The 24,944-nt window shown below is 46.3% G+C and overlaps 1 protein-coding gene across 3 annotated transcripts in view; it reads left to right on the top strand.

Annotated features, from left to right (window-relative positions):
* MAP3K4 (mitogen-activated protein kinase kinase kinase 4) overlaps positions 1–24,944 on the top strand; it is a 114,112-nt gene that overhangs the window by 68,873 nt on the left and 20,295 nt on the right. For 2 of the 3 annotated variants that reach the window (XM_047101695.1, XM_047101696.1), the window contains exons 4-15: positions 1,167–1,409; positions 3,685–3,831; positions 9,885–10,042; positions 13,068–13,184; positions 14,660–14,759; positions 14,912–14,995; positions 16,418–16,681; positions 17,975–18,124; positions 20,361–20,522; positions 20,983–21,116; positions 22,065–22,143; positions 22,860–22,926. In XM_047101695.1, the coding sequence (XP_046957651.1) occupies positions 1,167–1,409; positions 3,685–3,831; positions 9,885–10,042; positions 13,068–13,184; positions 14,660–14,759; positions 14,912–14,995; positions 16,418–16,681; positions 17,975–18,124; positions 20,361–20,522; positions 20,983–21,116; positions 22,065–22,143; positions 22,860–22,926 (1,705 nt within the window). Of the gene's footprint in view, positions 1–1,166; positions 1,410–3,684; positions 3,832–9,884; positions 10,043–13,067; positions 13,185–14,659; positions 14,760–14,911; positions 14,996–16,417; positions 16,682–17,974; positions 18,125–20,360; positions 20,523–20,982; positions 21,117–22,064; positions 22,144–22,859; positions 22,939–24,944 lie in introns of all 3 variants that reach the window. The other variant, XM_047101694.1, reaches the window with a different exon arrangement.

The following is a 24,944-nucleotide window of genomic DNA, read 5'->3' as shown; positions in this document are numbered from 1 at the left end:
TGGGACAGAGAGAGACAGAGCATGAACGGGGGAGGGGCAGAGAGAGAGGGAGACACAGAATCGGAAACAGGCTCCAGGCTCCGAGCCATCAGCCCAGAGCCTGATGCGGGGCTCGAACTCACGGACCGCGAGATCATGACCTGGCTGAAGTCGGACGCTTAACCGACTGCGCCACCGAGGCGCCCCTATATTGCCTAAAGCTTTTAAACAGACATGTCTTAACCCTAACCACGTTTATCACATTTTAAAAATGATGCACTATTTTAAATACTCTGGCCTCTTACAGAAAACTAAAGCATGTGTTAATTTAAAGGCAGAAATCTGTGTTGAGCATGAAAGGATATGAGCAGAGGAGACGAGTTAAGAGTTCAGTAAAGGACAGGGAACGTAGATAGGAATGACATTGAGGCAGAATAGTTCTAATTGGTGACGTTTTAAATTGAAGAGAAATTGAGGTTTTCAAATTTTGTTGGCCTCTGTTTTGTCAGTAAAAGGAGAAATGAAGGTCTTTGGATCTGATTGGTCAGGGTGATGTTGCCAGAAGTTTAAGAACGGTGGGGAAGCTCCAAACTCCCTGTTTTATGAGGAACAGCATAAGGCATTGGATGGAGTAACTGTAAGAAAGGGGAGTGACACTGAGATTCCCAGGGGTATCAAATAACATTTGAGTGGGACCAGCCAGGTCAAGTTTAGAAATTTTTTATATAGCTCGGGAGAGCAACGGACAGAGGAATTGGTAGAATCAGCTAGTTTTTATGTTTATGTAAATGGCTCCCTGGTAATCTTTCTCAGATTTTAATAATTTCTAGTTTTCTCAGTCTAGAGATAGTTGTGGATAGTACTGTATCTAACCCTAAAAGTAAAGTGTTGTAGTTTAAGTATGATGATAAAATTTGTGATGAAAATGATGAACTTGGTAGTTTTTCCACTATGCTTTTTTGATAAAAATGTCATAGTTTGGTATTAGTTCTTGTTAGGATTTTCTATTACTTTTAGAACTGCTTGGGTCTATGTTAAACATGTTGAATTCTTCTAAAGATTATCTTACCTGTAAAATTGTGATTTTTGTAGGTTTGCCAGCAAATTATAGGGAATAGTAGTTACAACCACAACCATAGCACCTCTTTTTGTATGCTCTTGTAACTTTTGTTGAATTTTTGTTCTAGTTTTCCGAATTTCCAGACCCCATGTGGGGTTCAGATTATGTGCAGTTATCCAGGACGCCATGTTCCTCGGAGCAGAAATGCAGCACTGTGTCGTGGGATGAACTCCAGTCCATGGACTTGCCCTCATTCGAACCTGCCTTCCTGGTCCTCTGTCGAGTCCTTCTGAATGTCATACATGAGTGTCTGAAGTTAAGATTGGAGCAGAGGCCTGCTGGAGAACCGTCTCTCTTGAGTATTAAGCAGGTCTGTTTCCAAGACTGATTAAAAAAAGTTAGCAATTATTATGCTATTCTACAGGCTTATAGTCTTTATTTTGAGGATTTTTTAAAATTGTTGCAAATAGCGAAAAATGAGTGCATGTTGGTGTTGTTAAGCTGCTCTTTTTAGGGTAATTTCAAACGTTCTTTGCATGTAGTCCTCAAAGAGAAGACTGTGGTTCGCCTTCCTGCCATCACTTTCTTGTTCCGGAAGGATATAGAGGGATGGTGGTGGAATAGCGTAGCCTCCCAACATTAGCCGTTGAAGGCTGGGAGCTTAAAATTCACTCAGGAGAAGTAGTTTAAGTTCCTTACACTTATTTTCTTGTCGGAGTGAAGCTACCTGTAAACAGATCATTCATTGTCTTTCGAGTGTGCAGCTGGGAGTTGTTTGGACTCTGCTCATGTAGACAGTTGCATGGTTTAAATAGTAATGACAGCTTCTGCTTTCTTGTTTTTTATCAATTTTGGATGGGATTTTCTAGGGAGTTTGATACTCCACAGGTGACAGGAAGGGCTGGAGGCAGTTGTCTCTAGCACGGTGAATGCTGGTGAGTGTTTGTATTCGTACTTTATGGTATTAACCATACGGATATCCACTATACAAGATAAATAATTCCGATTGGGGGAGGAGGGAAGGTATGTTTTTGTCAACTGTGCTTGTCTGTCCCCTGGGGATGGAAGGGGGATGATGGGATGGCACCTGGGGACAAGCACAGGTCATCGGATAGGCACAGAATAGGACTTGACTTTGGTGGTGTGGCTCCGAGAAGGCATGACTCGTTGTTGCCGCTTGGGTTCCTGGGTTCCTGGGTTCCTGGGTTCCTGCCCAGCACCGGCCAGAGAGTGTTCTTCTCTCCCTCGCTCTGCTGCTCACTGCCCACTGTGGCCGTGGCCGTGCCTCTCACTTGTCCACCTGTTGCAGTGGTAATTTAGCAGGCTTTAGCAGGCCTGGGTATATACTGACTTCCTTTCTCACAAAACCAATATTCAGGAATATAACCTGGTAAAAACAAGGCAGAGTTTACTTTTTGCTAGTGGGGCTCTTATGAAGATGAAACAGTAGTTTATGTTAAAATGTTTTTAAAAATAAAAAAACAAAACTTAGATGAATGTAGTATTGCTAGAATCAAAATAAAACAAGTTTTGGCTTAGATCATTCAAAGATTCGGTTATAAGCACCTAAGTGACATCTTTAACCGAGAAATGTACATCTGAACAGAACAGCTTTTAGTAGATGTCGCTCTAGCCGTGGCTCCCTGATAGTGAGTAATTACTTTTAGAACCATTTGAAAGGGAATTTATGTGTATAAAGGCAATCTGTACTAATTTTGGAATATTTGACAAGTACAGAAAATGATCAGACAAAATGAGGATTATCCTATGATCCTGCCCCTCAGAGCGGACCACTGTAACTGTTTCGGTGTATTTGTGTCCACCTGTTCATCCCACACATGCAAGTAAAAGAAAAGGAGATGAGTTTTTACCCTTAAACATTGTTCAAAAAAAGATTTCAGCTGGCTAAAGCAGTGCTCTGCTATCTAGGTACATCGTATTTATGGAATCCCCGTTGCTTTAAGCAATACTGTGATAATCTAGCGAGATGCCGTGATGGAAGGGCTGGAGGGCCAGTGACCTCATCCCGTCTCCCTCCCTCCTGTCCCGCTGCCTCCTGGGCCTAGTGTGTGGGGTCACTCATCTGTTTGTTTAGTTTTGTTTTCCCTTGACCTCTGTTTTCATCAAATTGATCTTAGGTTTGATTTTTGTGATTATTAGAGGCTTCTGATGGTAAAGGCCACAAATCACGTAGTTACTGTACTAAATTACCGCAAAGATTGTCGTGCCCTGTGGTATGTAGGTGTATTTGAATCTTTACTATGTTTTTGGTTAAAAATAAGCAGTTTCATTAGGAGAGTTTTCTATCCATTGTCTTCTATGATGCAAAATCGTAGAAAAATAGACCTTACTGTGTGGGATGTCTCTTCTGTATAACTTTATTTGTAGGGGAACGTATTGTCACAAATCGGCATTTGCCTGTCTGGTACTCTCTCTGTGTATTCATGCTGTAATAGTAAATACTTATTTTTGGTTTTTTGTTCCTAATCAAGACTGCTAAGATATGTATATGAACGGAGCTGATAGAGAATTGGAAACACTTTAGGACTTCGAGACTTCTTGAGGATTTAGGTGGGAGGTGTGTGGGCTGACAGATGGCGCGGCCCTGGTGTGCGATGTCACAGAAGGTGTGTGTGCTCCCGCAGCTGGTGAGGGAGTGTAAGGAGGTGCTGAAGGGCGGCCTTCTGATGAAGCAGTACTACCAGTTCATGCTGCACGAGGTTCTGGACGACCTGGAGAAGACCGACTGCAACATCGATGCCTTCGAGGAGGACCTGCACAAAATGCTGATGGTGAGGCCCAGCGGGGGGTTTCTCAGCTGCACTGGGGGGGGGGAGGGCAGGGAGGGTGGGGGGCGGGGGGAGGGAGAGGGAGGGGGCAGTCTTTAACCTGATTCTTTTCATCTAGTATTGGATTACTTTTGTGTCTCCTAAATCCACGTTTTAAAAAACGCTCAAGGGTTTTTGCGTTAGAATTTTTGGCGAAGCTTACCCTATTTTGTTAACTGTAAGACTCTTCATCTTAGAGCAGAACGGCCCAGAAATGGAGTCATAGTCTGGTCCTATTTTATTTTATTTTTTTTCCAACGTTTATTTATTTTTAAGACAGAGAGAGACAGAGCATGAACGGGGGAGGGGCAGAGAGAGAGGGAGACACAGAATCGGAAACAGGCTCCAGGCTCTGAGCCATCAGCCCAGAGCCTGACGCGGGGCTCGAACTCCCGGACCGCGAGATCGTGACCTGGCTGAAGTCGGACGCTTAACCGACTGCGCCACCCAGGCGCCCCTGGTCCTATTTTATTGAGCCATCTGTCCTCAGCTGTTCTGCAATGTGTGGCCGGCGCTACGACTGAGAAGACAGTAGTGACAGTTAGAGGCTCCTAGTCTGGCTGGGCCCTGGGCGTGAGGGCTAGGTGCCTGGGCGGGATTCTGAAATGCGGTGACCACTTGGAGACGGGTCACCTAAATTAGCTTGGGGACGTGTGGGAGCCAGAGTTCGCTGAGGAACTGGGCCCATTTGAGGAATTACAATGGGATTTGGCAGGAGCAGACCTGCCCAGAGGAGCTCCCCAGTCCTTACACCATGTGAGTTGTGCGCATGCACACACGTTGTAACCCCTGTCCTGTTGCTCCGATTATTCGCTCCTGGTGGACGTATCCTTTTACCTTAGGTGCCCATTTAAGACTTACTTGCAAGGTTTGCTTTTCTCTGGAAGCTTTATCTGACAATTTCAGTCTTTAACGTGCCTCTGTCGACACCTTCTCTGAACTCTACGCAGTCATGGTTAGAGCTGTGCGGTGAAATATGCAATGATACACCATTTCTCTGCTCTCAGGTTTCCCAGACTACTGAAAGCGTCATCAGCCAGCGGCTGTAGCCTGGAGTTACTTTGTCTCCCGTGATGTCTGGGAGAGGATAGTGTGTAGCCAGTACCTGTTGGATTGAGTCGGGCATATGCACAGATGATTCTGTAACCTGGCAGGTTGATGAAACAATACAAGAATGACCATGCTTGTGGGTATATTATTTGGGGAAGGTTTTCTTTTTTTTTTTTTAAATTTTTTTTTTCAACGTTTATTTATTTTTGGGACAGAGAGAGACAGAGCATGAACGGGGGAGGGGCAGAGAGAGAGGGAGACACAGAATCGGAAACAGGCTCCAGGCTCTGAGCCATCAGCCCAGAGCCTGACGCGGGGCTCGAACTCACGGACCGCGAGATCGTGACCTGGCTGAAGTCGGACGCTTAACCGACTGCGCCACCCAGGCGCCCCAAGGGGAAGGTTTTCAAGACATATTTTGCAAGCCGTTTCGCTGTGTCCTGTGTCAGGGTGGCTGCAGCACCTCCAGGTACCACCCCCACTTTCTAGGCTAGAAGAAAAGAGAAGGGCAGAAGGGGAAAAGTGCCCTTGCCAGCTAAGTCCAGAGCAGTGAACGCTCTCCTGGAAGCCACACCCACCACATTTCCTCTGCATCGTATTGATCAAACCTATGGTGTGGCCTCTTGACTGTGGCAGAGGCTGGGGATTCAAATGTTTAGCTTTCCAGTTGCTACAGCAGAAGGATAGAAAGGGGGCACCTGGGTGGCTCAGTCGGTTGAGCGTCTGACTTCGGCTCAGGTAATGGTCTCGTGGTCTGTGCGTTTGAGCCCTGCGTCAGGCTCTGTGCTGACAGCTCGGAGCATGGAGCCTGCTTTGGATTCTGTGTCTCCCTCTCTCTGCCCATCCCCTGCTAGCGCTCTGTCTCTCTCTCTCTCTCTCTCTCTCTGTCAAAAATAAATAAACATTAAAAAAAAATAAAGAAGAAGGTGGCTAGGAGGGGGACTTATAATATCTGGTGCATTACAAGAAAGAATTTAGAGTTTGAAATTATTTCTTAATTGGGGTGAATGCATAAAAGACCAGAGTGTGTAACCTGGCTACATTTTGAAATACAGTGTATTTCTTAGGTCAGAAAAGTCTTTATCATTGAAAAGTCATGATAGGGGCGCCTGGGTGGCGCAGTCGGTTAAGCGTCCGACTTCAGCCAGGTCACGATCTCGCGGTCCGTGAGTTCGAGCCCCGCGTCGGGCTCTGGGCTGATGGCTCAGAGCCTGGAGCCTGTTTCCGACTCTGTGTCTCCCTCTCTCTCTGCCCCTCCCCCGTTCATGCTCTGTCTCTCTCTGTCCCAAAAATAAATAAAAAACGTTGAAAAAAAATTAAAAAAAAAAAAAGAAAAGTCATGATAAAAAAACAAATGCAAATTATTTTTTCTCTTTCTCTCAATGGATGGTTAAACCAGGAGTTTAAAAAGACAAAAAGCTTCCCAAACTGTCTTTGGTGGTTTCACAAAGGCACACACAGCAAGCACCCTTATCAGTGCGGTCACTGAGGCAGGAAGGGTAAGAGGCAGGTGGGCAGGGTGTGCCCTCGGGCCATTCAGTGTTGGAGTCCGGAGTCCGCCGTGTGCCTGTGGGATATCTGAAGGCCAGGTGAAGGGAATACCCAAATTCGCAGCAGCTCCTCAGAGCTCTAAGTACTTAGGACTTTGTTTTGGTTTTGCTACAATGATCTGTGTGAGACAAGATCTCCCTTAGTTTCATCTCCATGACTTCACAGATGAAGAGCTGGAAGTTATCAGCGGTTTTAAACGTGTGCCCGACGTGTGCTCAGTGGCTAATGGCACGGGCCTGTTTAGACACCTGGGGGAACCCAAACACTATCGGTGTGTTCGTTAGAAAGGAAGGAGGGAATGGTCTTTGGATGGCCAATTGCATCGTGTTTGCCACACAGCCTCCTCTTGAAACTCAAAAACAGCCAAAGGAATGGCGAGTAAGGAAAAAAACTCCGTGTTCAGCAAAGGAGAAAATTTGGCACACTGTTCTCCTCTCCTTGCCTGACCAAAAGACCGTTACGGTTATTTGCCTTGAAGTTTGGACTAACGTGAGGGTAGATGCAAGCTCTGGGTATCTCACAGCCCGTCCAGGGATCCGTTGGAGCGGTGGTGTGTGGGGGTGTGAGCGGTCCAGGGAGAGGCTGGAGGGGTCCCCGCGGAGGGCTTGTCGGTGGCCTGTCCGCAAGACAGAGGAGGAGCAGGCACGCTTGTGTTGTCCGAACGTATCCCGCTGCTGAGGAGGGTGACGGGAGGCAGTGGTGAGCAGGCCGTGATGCAGAACGTCGGTGACTTTGGGGGCTTTACTCCGCGTTTCGTCATCGTCCTGACGCGGAAAACTGAAGCATCATGCGAGCAGGTCCAGGGACGTGACTTGCTGAGCGTTTGCTTGAGGCAGCAAACCAGATTGAAGCTATAAACCGTCTCAGCTCATTTCTCTGGCCCTGGCCTGAGAAGTAACCAAAGCAGTGAACATGATGGCGGTGGAGGAACGTGTGATGGATCTAAGGAAGCCACAGAAAAAGAACTTAGAAGGAATGAAAATGCGATAATGAGGAGCAAGACGTGGCAGTTGTAGAAGACGCAGGGGGGAGAAGGGAGACGTGTGCAGCCGGTGTTCCTGCTGGGGTGCAGCTTGTACCCCGATAGTGACGACTGTGGGTCCAGTGAGAGCTCTTAAATAGAACTTACTGGAGGCCATTTGAAAGCCTTGGGGATTGACTTTGTGGAGGGAGACAGATGAACAAAATGATGCACGTATGAGAGGAGGGGGAACTCGATACTGTGAGCTTCCGCAGATGCCATGAGGAGGCGGGTCTCGAAACACAAGTGTTGAGATTGGGAGGACGCTTCGCTCGGCCGCTGCTAGGAGGAGATGTCACATGGCCGTGTGTGTGTTTGGGGTGGAGAAGGTGAGGAATCCTGTATCTAATGACTTCTCTTCGTTAGGAGGGCTGAGATAGATCATCTGCTGAGAAGGGCTGAGGGTGGGCATTGGCAGTCTGAGGAAAATGGAGGGGTTTCAAAGTGCGGTCGTAGAGAGAAGGAAAACGGGTCGAGTGGAGATAGAAGTATTGCGCGCACCACGTGGTCGGGATCGCGATGTGTAGAGCAGGGGCTCCTCCCTGTCCCGCGACCCTCACGACCCTCAGCTTCTTGAGTGAGGGTGTGGGGCGCGGACTTGTTGGGCTCACCGTGCTTTGGGGATCTGGCAGGTGAGCTGAAGAGGGAGGGGTGGCAGGGTGGGGGGTGGCCGGGGTGTGGAGAGCTGACCGTGTGGGCTCTAAGCCAAAAAAGGAGGAGAGGGAGTGAAGGAAGGGAGTAGCGAACTGGAGAAGGAAGAGAAACCCATGGACTGGAGTTCACATAAGGTTTCAATACGAGAATGGTCATGGTGGTGGTAGTTGAACAGAAAACTGGAATGAGGACAGGAGTTGTAGAATCAGGCGTTTGGATGGGTGATCTGAGGCCTGGAGATACTCTGTAATGACAAGATCTGGGATGAAACATAATGTGGTGGCTGAGTCTGGGATGGAGAGAAGACTGTGTTGGACACCAGAGAGGGACAGGATGACAGCAGTCGGAAATCAGAAGGTGACCGTATGAACAAAGGATTCATGAGGATGCCAACTGCTTCCGGCCCTCGGGTACGCAGTCACACGGGCGCCCCGTGATGGGGCCGTAAGGGAGAGGTGCACTCCTTGGGAGACGGCCGGGCATGAGCGAAGCTGGGGAGAAGAGCAGCACCCCGAGAAGCCAAAGGGGGTCCTGGCCTCGTATTTAAGAGTTTGTGTCATTTGGACGAGATGGTGGTAGACCCACAAATGCTAGGTTCCACATACCCCGACAGCTGTGTTCATAACGGACCCCAGACCGCAGATTCACACCCCACAGGCTGGCTGGGGGAGCCCAGGGGCATCCAGAGACACAACAGAAGACGGTTTTCTGAAATCAAGACCTGAAATTTACCTCCCGAAAATTAGTACCGGATTTCAGAAAACATTCACTCCAGCGAACACGAAGATGTAGCCTGGGGAAGTCACTGAGATCCGAGACTGGATCTAGAATCCCGTATATATCCGGGCAGAGAAAAAGCAAGGCACCTCAGGGCGTGAGGAGAGCGGGGACAGCGGGAGACGAGGCTGCCATCAGGTTTCTTTGTTCGAACGACACGCAACGGCAGACAGTAGTCCGGGAGCAATGCCTGAAACATTCTGAAGCGGAGAACGTGTAATTCAGGCATTTTATGCTCAGTCAAGTTGTCCTTTCAGTAGGAGAATCCACAGACGGTGAGTTTTTGTAATCTAATAATTGTGAACCTGTCTTGAGAGAAGCTAATTGACAGTAAAACCCTGGGAAGCAGCAGATACATCAAAATAAGGATGTAGGGATGGGAGAGCTGTTGCATAGGATTTGTGGTGGACATAAACCCCATTTCAGAAGACCTGGGTATTTTGATTAGATCCCATAACTTATATATCATACATCTTGAAAAAAACCGTGTCATAAAAATCCGGGGGTCAGGAAGGGATGATGGCGAAAAGTGTGCTCTTTTCCTCTCAACACGGAAGATACTGTCTAAAGTTAAATTAGGTGATTCAACAAGTAAAGATCCCAACCTCTTAAAGGAATAATTTCATAATATATTAATAATGAAATTTTCTGGGTATTATTATCTTGGTTTTTGTGTGTTTTTTTTTACTTCTGTGTACATTGTGAACATTTTATTTTCTTGGTAATTTGAGGGGATTATAAATAATGTGTTAAATTGCCAAGGAGTTGAGTTGCACAGTTTAAGAGAAGTGCCCATTCAGACCTCGGTGATGCAATGAACGATCTTGCTTCTCGCAGGGCTGCGTGCCTCAACGTCCCCTCCACTTTGCCCTTCTCATTTGTGGCTTTCAGGTCAGCAGAGGTGAATGTCGTGAGCTGCTGAGTTCTGTTCTCAACTATCTCCCTTTATGTTTCTTTATTTAAGGTGTATTTTGATTACATGAGAAGCTGGATCCAAATGCTACAGCAGTTACCTCAGGCGTCCCATAGTTTAAAAAATCTGTTAGAAGAAGAATGGAATTTCACCAAAGAAATAACCCATTACATCCGGGGAGGAGAAGCACAGGCCGGCAAACTTTTCTGGTAGGACCCTTGTGCTCCTGAGCGCGCCCGCCCATTCGCGCCCCCCGCCCCCCACCCCGTTCTCTGCAACATGTGTACCTGCTCAGTTACATGAAGGTGACAAGCAGTCACACGTGCGCATGTGCCTCTCTCCCGAGTTTCGTTGTCCTGGGAGCCAGGCTGCTCAGCGGGGGGTGTGTGGGGACATTTGGCACCTTCCAGAAACAGTTTTGCTTGTAGTGACTGGGCGGTGCTCCTGATTAGAGGCCGGCGACACAGCCCCCAAACCACAAATTCTCCCCCCAAAATGCCAGTTGAGAAGTTGAGGAACCCCTGCCTTAGCGGAAACGCTCTGAGGCCCCTGAAGGGCGGCTCAGACCGGAGGCCCCGGGTGTCCCAGCCTCGGCGGGGCGCTGGGAACCTCAGGCGTGTGTCTCACCCACGTCCCTTCTCCAGGAGCTGAGTGCCCAAGGTGGCGTCCCCGCTGCTGGCCCCTCGGCTCTCGACTCGGCTGCTGGGGGTCAGTGCCGCCCCCTCTCACTTGCCCCATCAGCCATTTCGTTTCCTCTGTCCCCTCGTAGAAGTCCTCGTGTGCGCAGCCCAGCTTCCCCTCCGTCGTGTGGGTCGTGAGGACCGCAGCTCTCCCGGGTTCCCCTCCAGCCTCACAGGGCATCGCTGTCAGCCCCCCCACCCCCATCTGTGTCCCATGCGCAGGGCCTCAGAATCCCTCTCCTGCCCTGACCGTCCTCTCTCCCTGGATTGTGAGTGAGCGGCTGACTCTTTCTCCGACCTCCCCGGCCCTTCGGGCCCTGCCTTCCTGTTCCGGTTGGTTCCAGAACCAGTCAGCCTTCTTACAAAGTGCGCTCACGGCCCTTTTCAGCATCTCGCCTTCTCTTAATGTCCAGTAATTCTGCTTTGCCTGTAATTTCTTCTGTTTGCGTTTTCTGTTTCCAGGCTGTTGGGCTTTGTCAAACAAATTTTTTTTTAAGAGGTTACTGTTCATTTGTGCCACACATTCATGTTATGTAATTTCCCCCCAGCCTCGTTTCCTCCTGTTGGTTTTTTGTTTTTATCTGTTGCTCGTCCTTCGCTGTCTGTACGCGGCAGTGTCTGAACTTCACCTTCCTGTGCCTGCTTCTGAGCAGTTCCCGACTGAGGGCCTGCCGCCGCGGGCCGGGCTAGTTCTGGATGCGCACGGCAGCGGTCTCCTTCCTGGGCTGTTCCCCCCAGGTTCCATCAGTCTCGGAGCCATCCCTGAGTCCTGTCTTTGTCTCGCACACTACCCCTGAGCCTGTCGCTGGTCCCTGCAGGAGTCATCCGCAGTCTGACCTCTGCACACCCCTCCACGTGGGCGCTCCTCCCAGGCTGTCGTATCTTGCTCGAATGACTGCAGGCACCCTCCAAGGAGACTCTCTGTTTTAGCTCTTCACCCCGTTGGTTTATTCTCAACACCACAGCCAGAATGATCTTGTTAAAGTGCACATCAGACCATTTTCTCCTCCGTTGCAAAGACTCCAGTGGCTTCCCTTCTTCCTCAGTAAAAGTGAGAGCTCCTGAACACGGCCCGTAAGGCTGGACACAGTCTGACTTTTCACTGACTCTCTGTCACCCTTCTCTGTCCCCTTCTCCAGGCCTTACCAGACAGCCACCTTGGCCTCTTTATTGTTTTTCCCGGACAGGGCATGCTCGTGCCTCCGGCCCTTTGCACTTGGTGGTTCCTCTAGTTGAACTGCTCTTCCCCCGTTATTTTCATGACCCATTTTCCGCTTCCTTTAGGTCTTTGTCTAAATGTCCCCTTCTCCATATTTAAGATGGAAATTCCTACCCACAAGTTCTTCTTGGTTTCCTTTCCTCTTATTTCTCTCCATAGCACTTAACGGAACTGCTCCATATTTTCCTTTTTTATTTTATTTCTTGGTTTTTCCTCTATTCACTGGAGTGGTTCTTACCGGTTCCGTTCACTGCTTACTACGTAACAGATACTCAGTGCTTGTCGAACAAACCCTTTGTGGGTATCCTCCTCCACTGCTGTTCTGAAAGTGGGTCTGTAATCAGGTCCCTTTCCCACTCAGTTTCTTTGAAGGCTGACCTCTCTGCCCAGTAACTGAAGGTGGGGCACTCGGCAGGGCGTGCAAGGCCTTTCGCAGCCTGGCCGCAGCTCGCGTTCTGGGTCTCGCTCCTTTCAGATTGTGCAATTTCTTTTCGCAGCCAGACCTCTTGCTTAACACGTCTTCATGCCTTTCGATCGTATTCATTGTTCTTCCTGGACTTTTCTTCCCCTCCTCCATTCCCTTGCTGCTAGCCTCTCTTCTCACTGCTCTCTCCCTTGCACCCCTGTGTCGCACGCAGCTGGGTTTGGTCTCCGTCCTCTGCAAGTCCCCTGGCGCTTCCCTGTGCCGCGTCCGCCACCGTTTGTATGCTTACCCGCTCTCTTTTACCAGATAGACGCTCCTCTCTTTGAACCTAGAGGCCGGTAAACTGCTGTTGAGTCTTTACTTCACTCATTTAGATAGTTTTATACACTCGGGCTTACACTTTTCCCTAGTGTGTGGATTGTGTACTCCGCGAGGGGCATCAGCTGTGTGGAGTGTTTCGTGTTGATGGACCAGGCAGAGCTAATTGTCAGGGAAATTTGTAAAAACAGTTGCATTTAAGGAATTCACCTTGTTTTCTTATGCTGTCATTTAGTTTATAAAGCTTTTAAAAAATATCTGGTCACAGATATATATTTAAGGCTGTTTCATGCTATTTTAGACTTTTAAGTAGAAAATTACATTTGTGTAATAATTACCTAGCTTCTCTGAATGTGATTTAAAATTTTAAGGCTTATGATAAAACCGTGATAATAGAACGAAGACAGATACATGCCGTAGTTGAGATTTCCCCTTTCTCACATTAATCAGGATTTTATAGTACAAGAAAATTCTCACTATTGTTGATTCCCAAACTATTAAAACAGCTGGACTTTCAGCTTCTCATTCTAGAATTAGAAAGAACGAGGACAGTTTTTCTTCTTTGGTTTACTTTTGTACTTTTGTTCCCTTAGTGACATCGCAGGGATGCTGCTGAAGTCGACAGGAAGTTTTTTAGAGTTTGGCTTACAGGAGAGCTGTGCCGAGTTCTGGACCAGCGCCGACGACAGCAACGCTTCAGACGAAATAAGGTTGTGCCTCATTCCCTTCCCCTCCCCTTCCTCCTTTCACGGACTCCTGCTCTTGGTGACGAGTCTAAAATGCACCTCGTTCAAACCGAGCTGTTGGACTGTAGGGATTTCCGTAGTAGATCTGAAGATTTCTGGTTGTGACTGTCTTATCTTTCCTTGTCCTCTCTTAGTTAGAATTTTCTGTGGCGTTTTCTTTGAAGGTGAATTTAGAATTTAGTGGCCTAATGAAAATAGTGTCTTTTGAGAAAGGGAGAAAGAGTGCAAGCTGACTAAAAATGAGTAGAGAGCGTTCATCCCTGTGTCCTGGAATGTCTCTAATCACATAATTCTGTTTCTTTCTGTCAGTCCATTAATACATTTAACACATTGTCATTGTTTTTATGCATAGCTTATTCCCTCTGTTGAACTTGAAGCTTAAGTACATGAAACCATGGCTTACGCACCTGTTGCATTTCCTCCAGTTCCGTGAGATGGTGTTCAGGTTGGACCGTGTTAAACTGCTCTTTCTGTGGCACGTGTATCAGCCGCATAGCTGTTTCGTGGCCAGTTATTAGCGATGTCCTAGGATTCAAGCTTAGGAGATGCTCAAGGGAAATGACTTCTCTAGAGCTGAAATGTGTTTCTCTCACCATCCAAAATTTGATGAGAAGCACATTTCGGGTTTCAGAACACCTGGGAGGTCCTCACGCCAGAGTTAAAGAAAGAAGCGTTCAGCCAGATTCTTACCTGGGAAAGTACGAATAGCTGAGAATTGGAAGGAGTCGGCCTGTAGAAGATCCTGCAGGCTTGGGAGGTAACACGGTGGATTCAGAATAAACAGGGAGTCGGAGATGTAAGGTGGTGAACTAGAGAAGGGCTCTTAGGATGCCCCGGTTCTTTATTAGCGGTGGATCTAAAAAGCGGGCTCGTGCGCTGGTGCGCTGGGTCTGGCTCGTGCTGGCTCGTGCTGGCTCGTCCCGGCTCCGGGGAGCCGAAGTACGATCATGCACACCTGTCCCCCCGCCGTCGCTCAGTGCCGTCACGCCGGCAGCTCGCAGTCAGCCGCGAGGGGTGTATTTCTGCCACAGAAATCACCAGACACCGTGAAGACAGGAACTTGAGGGGGGCCGGTTGTTAACCGTTTGCCAGCCCACCACTGTGTATGTTCCTCTTCAGAAAGATTCTGCACTGGGAGTCAACTTTCAGGAATTTTATCTCAAACTCCAAGAAATTATTATAATCAAATCTTTAGAAAATTGAGCTTACTGTTATTTGAAGGTTATTGTATGTGCCTTACTTATGTAAAGAATACAAGTACCTTCTAGAAAACTACAAGAGAGCGAGCTTCTGAGTATTTCAGACACATTCTCAGTAACTGCTTGCTCCCATGTGTCCAGTTCTCAGTCTTTGTTAATGTGGTTTGGGACTTGCTCCTCTTTGTTGAGGTTTCCTGACACAGTGTCACGGGCTCTAACTGGGTGGCGCTGACTTTGCAGGAGGTCTGTCATAGAGATTAGTCGGGCGCTGAAGGAGCTCTTCCACGAAGCCAGAGAAAGAGCCTCCAAGGCCCTCGGATTTGCCAAAATGTTGAGAAAGGTGAGTTAACAATCCTGATTGTTGAAAATGTTTCCTTTACCTACTTCTCTTCCTTCCTTCCTTCCTTCCTTCCTTCCTTCCTTCCTTCCTTCCTTCCTTCCTTCTTTTTAAAAGCTAACCCTAAAGAAGTTTCTTTGTAACTGTGATCCTAGGACCTGGAAATAGCAGCAGAATTTGTACTTTCAGCCCCAGTCAGAGACCTTCTGGACGTTCTGAAATCAAAGCAGTATGTTAAGGTAAATATTTAAAATGCTGTAACTGGAATATTTTGCCTTCCCTGTTTTTCTCTAAAATGGACAGACTTTATCTTAATGGTCCAGATGGTAAATATTTTAGGCTTTGCTGGCTGTATTGATCCCAGTAAAAAGACTTTCTCATAATTTCTCAATGAAATAATTAGAAAAACAAAGTTTTTCATATGTATTGACTTGCTTTAAGAAGGAAGATAAAGTTGAGGTGGCTCAGTCAGTTGAGAGTCTGACTTCGGCTCAGGTCATGGGCCTTAACGGTTTGTGAGTTTGAGCCTCACGTCAGGCTCTGCGCTGACAGCTTGGAGCCTGGAGCCTGCTTGGCAATCTGTGTCTCCCTCTGTCTCTGCCCCTCCACAGCTTGTGCTGTCTCTGACTTCCTCAAAAAAATGAATAAATGTTAGGGGCACCTGGGTGGCTCAGTCATTTAAGCGTCCTGCTTCAAGCTCAGGTCGCAGTCTTGTGGTTTGTGAGTTCAAGCCCTGTGTCGGGCTCTGTGCTGACAGCTCAGAGCCTGGAGCCTGCTTCAGATTCTGTGTCTCCCTGTCTCTCTGCCTCTCCCCTGCTCGTGCTCTCTTTCTCTCTCAAAAATAAATAAACATTAAAAAAATTTTTTTAAATAAATGTTAAAAAAATTTAAAAAAAGAATGCAGATAAAGTCATCAAATATTCATTCATACTATTTGTTAAAATTAGCTACACATACATCTAAAATAATGTGTGTACAATAATAATGTAAAATAACAAAATAATTATTTTAAGTGTTTTTTTTATGTTTTACCCTTATATTTCCTGAAACAATTTAGACTTTTTATAGGAACGTTTGCCATCAGTGGACCCCCTTTTTGAGTCACCATCTTTACTCCCATTTAAGTTGTTGGACATTTAGTATTGACAGACTCTGTGTTATGGTCTTATTACTGGAAATTTTATCCCAAGCCCACAGTTTTATCCCACCTGCATTTATGTGTGATTTGCACAACAATATCACGTGCGTGTTCCTTATTAAAATGATCTTTAAAAGGCTTTTTATGATGCCCCCACCAAGAATGATTAATGAATCCGTTATTAGCCTGTTTTGCCTTACTTTCTGTAAGCATCTCAAAGTAGCGCTGGTTGAGGTTGTTGGAGGCCAACATTCCTCCCCTGGAGGGTATTTTTGTGCTTATACTAAAAATACGGCGGTGGGAGGGTGCTCTGTGAGTGGCTTCACCAGGCCTCTCGGGCACAGTGCTCCCGTGCTGTCCTCCCTGCCGCCTGCAGCGTGGCCCTGGATGCCCTGAGGTGCCTTCTGCGCCTTCCCCACACAGGCCGGTCCTTTTCTGTTTTTTGTTTTTGGTTTTCTTTTTTAAATAACATTTCTATGTGTGACATTCCCTAATTTAAGATTCTGGGTCATTTCTTTTGCAGGTACAGATTCCCGGCTTGGAAAACTTGCAGGTGTTTGTCCCAGACACCCTCGCTGAGAAGAGCATTATTCTTCAGTTGCTCAATGCAGCTGCGGGAAAGGACTGCTCCAAAGAGTCCGATGACGTCCTGATTGACGCGTACCTACTGCTCACCAAGCACAGCGACCGCGCCCGGGATGCCGACGATGGCTGGGCCGCGTGGGAAGCGCAGCCGGTCAAAGTCGTGCCGCAGGTGGAGACCGTCGATACCCTGAGAAGCATGCAGGTGCGTGTCAGTCGCGGCTCCCGCACCTGAGGCAGCACTGGGTACTTCAAATACCTTTAGAGAAAACGAATGACCGGCTCCCGAGTGATTGGTTTAACTGCCACAGGAGTCTCAAGTGTAGACGTCCCCCAAAATGGACCTCGATGTTTCCATAGTTTTGTAGCACGACTGGTACCAGCGTATTCCTTCAAATTGTGTATGTTAAATTATACTGGAATATTTGGAGTATTTTACTTATGTCCTTACCTAGTTGAGCCGTGATCTGTGTACTCGCACTCTCACAGGAGTTCTCTCGCCCGTTCAGAAGTTCCGCTTCTTCGCGTATTCTGCTTGACTTGCTGTTAGCTTCCGTTTTTGTGGTGAAGCTTTTTACCTACCTCCCCGACAGGGAGGGTTTCAACCCCAGGAGGGTTGAAATAACTCATTAATTACAACCTGGAAGAAACCCTCGCATGCCCTCTGCATTCAGCCTGGCCAAAGTTGAGCGCACGGCTGTCTCTTCTCCACACAACCTGCTCTCTTGCTCGTGTTCTCTGTCTCTGTGAATGCTGCTGTGTCCACTCAGGTGTTTAACGCAGAGTGTGACCGTGTAAACTCGTCCTTCTACCCCCCGGTTAGTCACCAGCCCTAGCACACCCGAAGCATCTCCAGCACGTGACGCTTTCTGTGCCGTCCGGAGCCACCACCACTGTTCGATTCTGTCATCCCGGGACTGGACTGCTGCACTGCCACACTTCCAGCCACACCTTCCCTCTCCCCAAGTCTGTGTTTGTTTGGGTACTTTCAGAATGACCTTCATAACATGCGGCTATGATCACATCACACTTCTGTGCGAAATACTGCAGTGACTCAGTGTCACTGAAAGAAAAAACTAAAGAAGTCTCAATTAGCTGTTTGTTTCATGGAAAGCCACTGAGGTCACTTTCTTTTATTCCTGCATTTTCCAGCGTTATGTACTGCTCCAGCACGTGTACACACACACACACACACACGCGCGCGCGCGCGCACACACACACACAGACTGCTGCAGGAGTATTGAGTTACTTGTGGTTCTAGGCTGTTCAAGGCATCGCGCCCACACGGTTCCGTGGGATTCTTCACTATTGTGTGGAAGACTTTAGACGTAGGGCCCACTGCCAGGCGTAGCTCTGCTTGAAAACTGCTTTCTGATCCGGTGGTTCCTGGCCTGGTAGCTCTGTGAGGTTGGCATTGTTTTTGGACGAGGGGTTCACCTGGAATGGGAAACCGTTAAGTGGGTCTGTTTTTAAGCCCGGTGCTTGATTTTCCTCCCAGGTGGATAATCTTTTACTAGTTGTCATGCAGTCTGCCCATCTCACAATTCAGAGAAAGGCCTTCCAGCAGTCCATCGAGGGACTCATGACTCTGCACCAGGAGCAGACATCCAGTCAGCCGCTCATCGCCAAGGCTTTGCAGCAGCTAAAGGTATTTCGGTGCCGCCCCAACCTTAGCTGCCGCCTCTCTCTCCCGCCCCCACTGCCTCTCCCTCCCCTGCCTCCCCCTGCCTCGTCTCCCTCACCTGCCACCTCTACCTCAGCTATTTGACTGATGTTCCGTGGTAATGCTGTGGAAGAGTCCGGGTGTGACAATGTAATGCCACGTGGGGAATCTGAAGTCCGACATTGTCCTCTCCGTTCTCCCTCTTCACAATAGACATTTTCCCACACTTCAACTAAAAATTTCCCACATCTTTCTTGGAGCCGTAGAACGTTGGGATTGGACAGGATAGAAGTCTGAACAGTTACGTGATTTCTTAATGGCACGTGGTGGGTTAGCAGCCAAGTTGATACTGGAATTTATGTCTCTTTATTTCTAATCCAGCTTCCTTTCTTCTTTAGCAATTACCAGTATTTGCTAGAGGTACTCCAGATCAGTAATGTGTAATCTAAAAGAAGCCTTGTTTATACCTTGCTTTAGCAGATACTTCATCCAAATGAAATACAGCAGAGCAAGCAGTTGTAGACAGGCGGCAGGCCTTCCACATCCAGGGCAAGCCAGAGCCTCACCTTCTCCCAGGATTTCCTGTTTTCACCACTTCTGCCTTGTACCCCAGTCATCAGCCGTGGTCTGATCCACACTGTTCCACAGGCCATCAGTTATGCCTTCTTAGTCACATCAGGGCTTGACTGCTTGAAGAAGCAGCACTTCTTGAAATCAGAAGTAATTTGATAAACACTTGTTTTTCTTCTGTCAGTCTGATTTGTCTTATTTACCTGGAAACACATTCTCCCATCGATTGCCTTCCCACTCCAGTAGCAGGGCAAGAGACTTTGTCTTTGAGTCCATGAACTCTGGAGAGTGTAAAATTATATAAGATAGTGATGATTCTTGAGCCTAAGGGATTTATGGCCTTCAGGACCTGAACCGCCACACTGAAGTCCTGAGGAGGGAGATATTAGAACCTCGTAGCATCTGGGAATTGCCACCACGGAGGCATTTCAGCTTGTAGGATTACCGAAGATACAAACTGGGAAGGAACATTGCTCTGGATCAGGGGAACCGGAGTGCTCACCACATATCAAATAGTCTGATTTGGCTGGATCTTGGCGGACACAGTGGAAAGTTGGGGGAGATAAAGCTGGTAAAATTAGATGGACAAAAGTCAGGCTGTTGAGAGATTTTGGGTTTTATTTTTTTCTAGGCCTCAGGGAGTTGTTGAAGATTCAGGAAGAGCATTTTGAAGCAGTATGTAGGGGGAGCGCCCGGTGGAGACCATGTGTACATGCCTGTGTTTCAGGGGCGGGGTGGGGGTCCAGCTTGGAGCGGCTGTCGTCCTGCCTGCGGAGACAAGTGCCAGCGGGGACAGGGCTTTTTAGCTTCAGCAGTATTCACATTTTTGGTCAAGAATTCTTTGTTTTGGGGCAGTTGCCCTATTTTGTAGGATATTTAGCAGCATCTCTGGTTTCTACACACTAGATACCAATAGATTTCACACCCCATCTCCCCAAATTGTGACAACCAAAATAGACATTGCCAGTGTCCCCTTGGCACAAGGCGGGTGAAATCAGCCCTAGCTGAGAACCCCCAGGCTGCTAGCAAGTAGCAGCAGGGAGATGAGAAGGACAATACAGGGTGCACATGTTGGATTGAAACCACACTTACACTTCAGCAACCGCCCCAGGGGGGAAAAGCAGCTGGTGGTTGATGTGCAAAATATGAAGAGGAAAGCGTCTGTTCAGAGACCACATAGTAATTAGGCATTCTCTTTAAGTTTATTTATTTAGAGTGAGAGAGAGAGCAGTGGAGGGGCAGAGACAGAGAGGGAGAGACAAAGAATCCCCAGCAGGCTCCACACCATCAATGAAGAGCCCGATGTGGGGCTCAGACTCACAAACCCTGAGATCATGACCCGAGCCAAAACCAAGAGTCTTGATGCTTAACTGACTGAGCCACCCGGGCGCCCCTAGACATTATCGTTTTAAACGGATTTATTTTTCCTCTTGGATTTCATAAGATGTTAAAGAAGACCTAATACAAATGATGAATACAAACATGAAAATAAGTAAATAAATATCCTTTATTTTTGAATAACTAGAATAAATACGGCTAAAATATATTGCAGTGGTTAACGTCTGTGATGACGAAAGGAGTCTTCCTCTAAAATGCAGTAGGTATTAGGTGATTGCTTGGTTTGTATTCATTATGCTTTGGGCCTCTTTAGAATGACGCGCTAGAGCTTTGCAACAGAATAAGCGATGCCATCGACCGAGTGGACCACATGTTCACTTCCGAATTTGATGCGGAGGTTGACGAATCTGAGTCTGTTACGCTGCAGCAGTACTACCGCGAGGCGATGATTCAGGGGTACAACTTTGGTTTCGAGGTAGGTACAGAGTAAGAGGAGAAGCACAGTGTAGCTTTGCAGTTGCTCCGTAACTCACTCACGTCAGACTATTGATGGTAATCACGGCTTCGTCAGGCACGACTCATCGTACGCTGCTGAGTATCAGAAATGCTGGTTTCCTTTTAGACTGGCCAGTCGTTGCCCAGTTCTTATTTTGTGCTAACAGCTTTCTGCGTTCAAAACCTTCTATGAGATGGTTACTATCATGAAAGTACGTCTGTAATTTCAACTTACGAATAAAACATCGTGAAGCCGCACTTTAAGATATTATATTATCTGTAACTTTTTATGCTCTTGAAAATGTGTAAATTTTAATTAGACTTTGCTTTTTGTTTTTAGAAAAATGACATTTTAAACAGACATGGCATTTGTAGCGTTGAGATAGTTGTATAATCGTTATTTTCTTCTTCATTTTGATATGCACAAAATCTTCTTACAGTATCATAAAGAAGTTGTTCGTTTGATGTCTGGAGAGTTTAGACAGAAGATAGGAGACAAATATATAAGCTTTGCCCGGAAGTGGATGAACTATGTCCTAACTAAATGTGAGAGCGGTCGAGGTACAAGACCCAGGTAATGACCAAGGACATGTTTCCTAGAACTGCAAGTAACTCAGTACTCCGGTCTCTCCAGCAGAGACGAGAGAGAGAGAGAGAGAGAGAGAGAGAGAGAGAGCGAGTGAGCCAGCACGTGTGTATGTGTTTGTGAGTGCGTGAGCATGTGTGAGTGTGAGTGTTGGAGCAGCCTGTGAAGCTGGAAGATGCAGGAATACAAGGGATATGGGATTGGTAATATTTCGTTTGCATATTGTATGTGAGATTTCTGAGCAGCTGACACAAAAAGGAGCATTTTGAACTCTTTGGCCATCAGGATTTTGCTTTGTTCTGTTTTTAAAATTTTTTTTTTTTTCAACGTTTATTTATTTTTGGGACAGAGAGAGACAGAGCATGAACGGGGGAGGGGCAGAGAGAGAGGGAGACACAGAATCGGAAACAGGCTCCAGGCTTCGAGCCATCAGCCCAGAGCCTGACGCGGGGCTCGAACTCCCAGACCGCGAGATCGTGACCTGGCTGAAGTCGGACGCTTAACCGACTGCGCCACCCAGGCGCCCCGCTTTGTTCTGTTTTTAAATGAGACTATCAACACAGCAGACTCCATAGTGCTTGATACCAATAGATTTCACACCAAAGCTTAAAAGCAAAATTTGTTCCATAATGAGTTAACTTTGGGGGAATTCACTTTCTCCCTGGACAGGTCTTCCTGATTGCTAATTTTTTTCCCTCCCTCATGAAATTTAAGCCTGTTATTAATGTAAGTGGAAACAAATTGGTAACCAGTTCCTTTATGAAGAAGTTGTTTGTCCTTTTCTCACAAAACATGCTATAAATGTACTCATCCCCAAAAGGTATGTTTTTTCTTAGACCGTAATTTTCCAGTCAGATTACATTTCAGTATTGTATAGAGTAAAACTGCTACAGTATTTTCTTGGTTTTGTGATTATTGAACTTTTTCATGTAACAGGTGGGCAACCCAAGGTTTTGATTTTCTACAAGCCATTGAACCTGCCTTTATTTCAGCTTTGCCAGAAGATGACTTCTTGGTATGGAATGTTCTAGAGTTTTGTTTTGTTTTGTTTTCATTAAAGAAATGAATTGATTACTATTTCTGTGTATTTTTTATAGTTGTTCTTAAATATTATTTTCATAATTGTAACGATAATGCTAAAGTAAAAGCACTCTTAATAGCATAGGAAGAAATTCCGTGTTCTTTTCTTTTCATAACAATAGTGTCCAACTGGCTAAGTCCATGGATAGCTGGGAAGCCTAGCACTTCTAAAATATTTGTCAGTTTCAGATTTTATGAATTGCTGACTTACTAGTTGCTGCTTTTTGGCAGTTTAACGAGGGACTAGCTGGTTCACACGAGCATGTGCCATTTGAGGGGGTAGTGCCAAATGCTGAATATTATCACTTTTATTCCAGTACATTCCATCAGTTCCAAAAGATGGTGTTCAGCATGTGAATTCATTCATTTTAGCCTCAAGTAGTAGAGATGTGCTTGTGCACATCATTGCACTATGGGGAGTTGAATGTGAATTTGTTTTTGTTCCTAAAAATAGAATTGTATGTATTATCATTATAAGTTATGTGCAATTTGTGTTTATGTTTATAGCTATTTTCTTTTAAACAAACTTTGAAAATCTTGACTAAGGGTAGCATGTTTCTTTTAAATATACTGAAAGGTTAATTTGTGTTACTTACTAATTGAGAGAATGTACATTCCCCTTCTTCTTTGCTATTTTCCTCGGGTTTCCAGAGTCTTCAAGCCTTGATGAATGAATGCATTGGCCATGTGATAGGAAAGCCGCACAGTCCTGTTACAGGTTTGTACCTTGGTAAGATGGCAGTTAGAACATTTCCCCTAGAACCTCCTGGTCTGGGCAAGCGCATCATCTTGTAATTGTGGCCGTTTACCCGGTGTAGAGAAGTTCTTTAATGGTATTCCGGAAAACGACAGTGAAAGTTACAGGAATGAGGTGTGCCTGTGGAGAAGACCATAGTCCTTCCAAATCCAGCAGGAAGATTAAAATGCCAGCACACGGCATTCACTGCCTGCCAGCAGTCTTAACTACACATTTTAGTTCATTATTTTTTGCACACCAACACTTTATTCTCCCCCTTAAAATCTCTTCTTCTGGGAAGGAAAGACTTGGAGACAGTTGTCCTTTAAGGAGCAAGGAAGGGCCTTTCCTGCTGGAGGGGGGCAAGTGTAATTGTTCCCCTTTTCACAGCTGAGACGGTACCTGTGTCCCCACTAACATAGTAAATTCTTATTTGATTTTACTTAAAAAGACAAAAACACAAGTTATGCTATGATGTACTTCAATTAGAGTTTTCAATTATAGTTAATATTACAGTTTTATGGAGTATGTTGAAACTTTACAACAAAGTATGTATCAGAAAAAGGCCGTGCCTTACCCCATTCTTGAGATAGTAACTAAAAGCAAAACTCTATTTATATGCAATAAACATCCAAAAATGAAAATTTAGTAATTTTAAAACAGTTTAAATTACACAAAATAAAATAATTCATAAATGGTAAATTTCTCGAGCGGGAGGAACTATATCTTAAAGGGTATTTGCTAGCTATAGAAAAGTTAGTACACTGGGTTTTAATGCTTGGTTCCTTGATCTTTAAAATTCTCTCAGGGGGCACCTGGGTGTCTCAGTCAGTTAAACATCGACTCTTGATTTTGGTACAAGTCATGATCTCACGGTTTGAGTCCAAGCGCTGCACTGGGCTCTGCTCTGACAGCACAGAGCCTGCTTGGGATTCTCTCTCCCTCCCTGTCGGCCCCTCCCCTGTTTACGCACTCTCTGTCTCTCAAAAATAAATAAATACTTAAAAAACAGTTCACTCAGTTTATACCTGCTTTTCTCCCGAGGCTGTTATGAAAGTCATCATTTACAAAACTCTTTGAACATTTATAGTGTTCTGTATTCTTATCAAATTTTTGATTAATCATATTATCCTAAAAGCTTTGATTTTCTGATCTCCTAATATATTTCACTAAGAATACATCATTAATAATTCAGTAAAAATCACTTCTTTAAAGTTTTTCCTACGTGAGGAATCATTTCCATGGTGGCTAAGTTACAATGTAGTAAGAGTATATAGAGAAATGTAGAAAATGTACATGCAGAAAAAATTTCAAGGTAGAAGAATATTACAAAAGAAAAAAAAGCAATCCTCCTACGGTTGCTAGGTAATCACGGCTAACGTGCGATCCATCGCTAATTACTCACATGCCTCTCTGCAAACTGCTGGTGGGACAGTGGGTCAGCAGTGCCATCTGTGGGCTGGAGGTGCCCTTTGTCCCCTCGGCCATGTGGCTTGCTGGGAACAGCACTGGCCGAGTCAGATCGCCTGACATCCTGCTGACCTGGGGCCGCTCATCCAACATCACAGAGGCTCCTCTGCAAATGCTTACAACTGGATGCTAATGAGGCTTCAGTAAGGTCATGAGAGCTGTAAACTGTAGTGTCCTGTGCGCGGCAGCCGTCCGCATCTCGTTTTGTGCCCTTCCCTTACGAGGGCAGTTAATGAATGGAGAGCACACCAGCTGTCGTTCCGTTGTGTACCGTCTTCTCTCCCTGTGCTCTGCGCTCGTAGCCACTGAGCACGGCCTGGTGTGTGGCCTCCCCTCGGTTCCATGTGCTCAGGGAGCTGCACGGGCGCGTTCTGCTGTGTGTGGCTCTGCTCCTGTAATCACACAAGCGTGGATAGGGTCGTTCGCTTCACTGTATAAAAGCTGGATCACATTGGATAGTAATCTCTTGGTTTTCTTATCTGACAATCGTAGAAATTCCTTCCTGTCAATAGGAATGGATCCGGTTCATT

The sequence above is a fragment of the Lynx rufus genome, unplaced genomic scaffold (assembly GCF_022079265.1).
Source record: "Lynx rufus isolate CCGP_SWC_20201006 ecotype Redwood Valley unplaced genomic scaffold, mLynRuf1.p SCAF_6, whole genome shotgun sequence".
NCBI classification, from domain to species: domain Eukaryota; kingdom Metazoa; phylum Chordata; class Mammalia; order Carnivora; family Felidae; genus Lynx; species Lynx rufus.
Note: the sequence above shows the minus strand (reverse complement) of the source record. Positions and strands in the feature narration are given on the sequence as shown.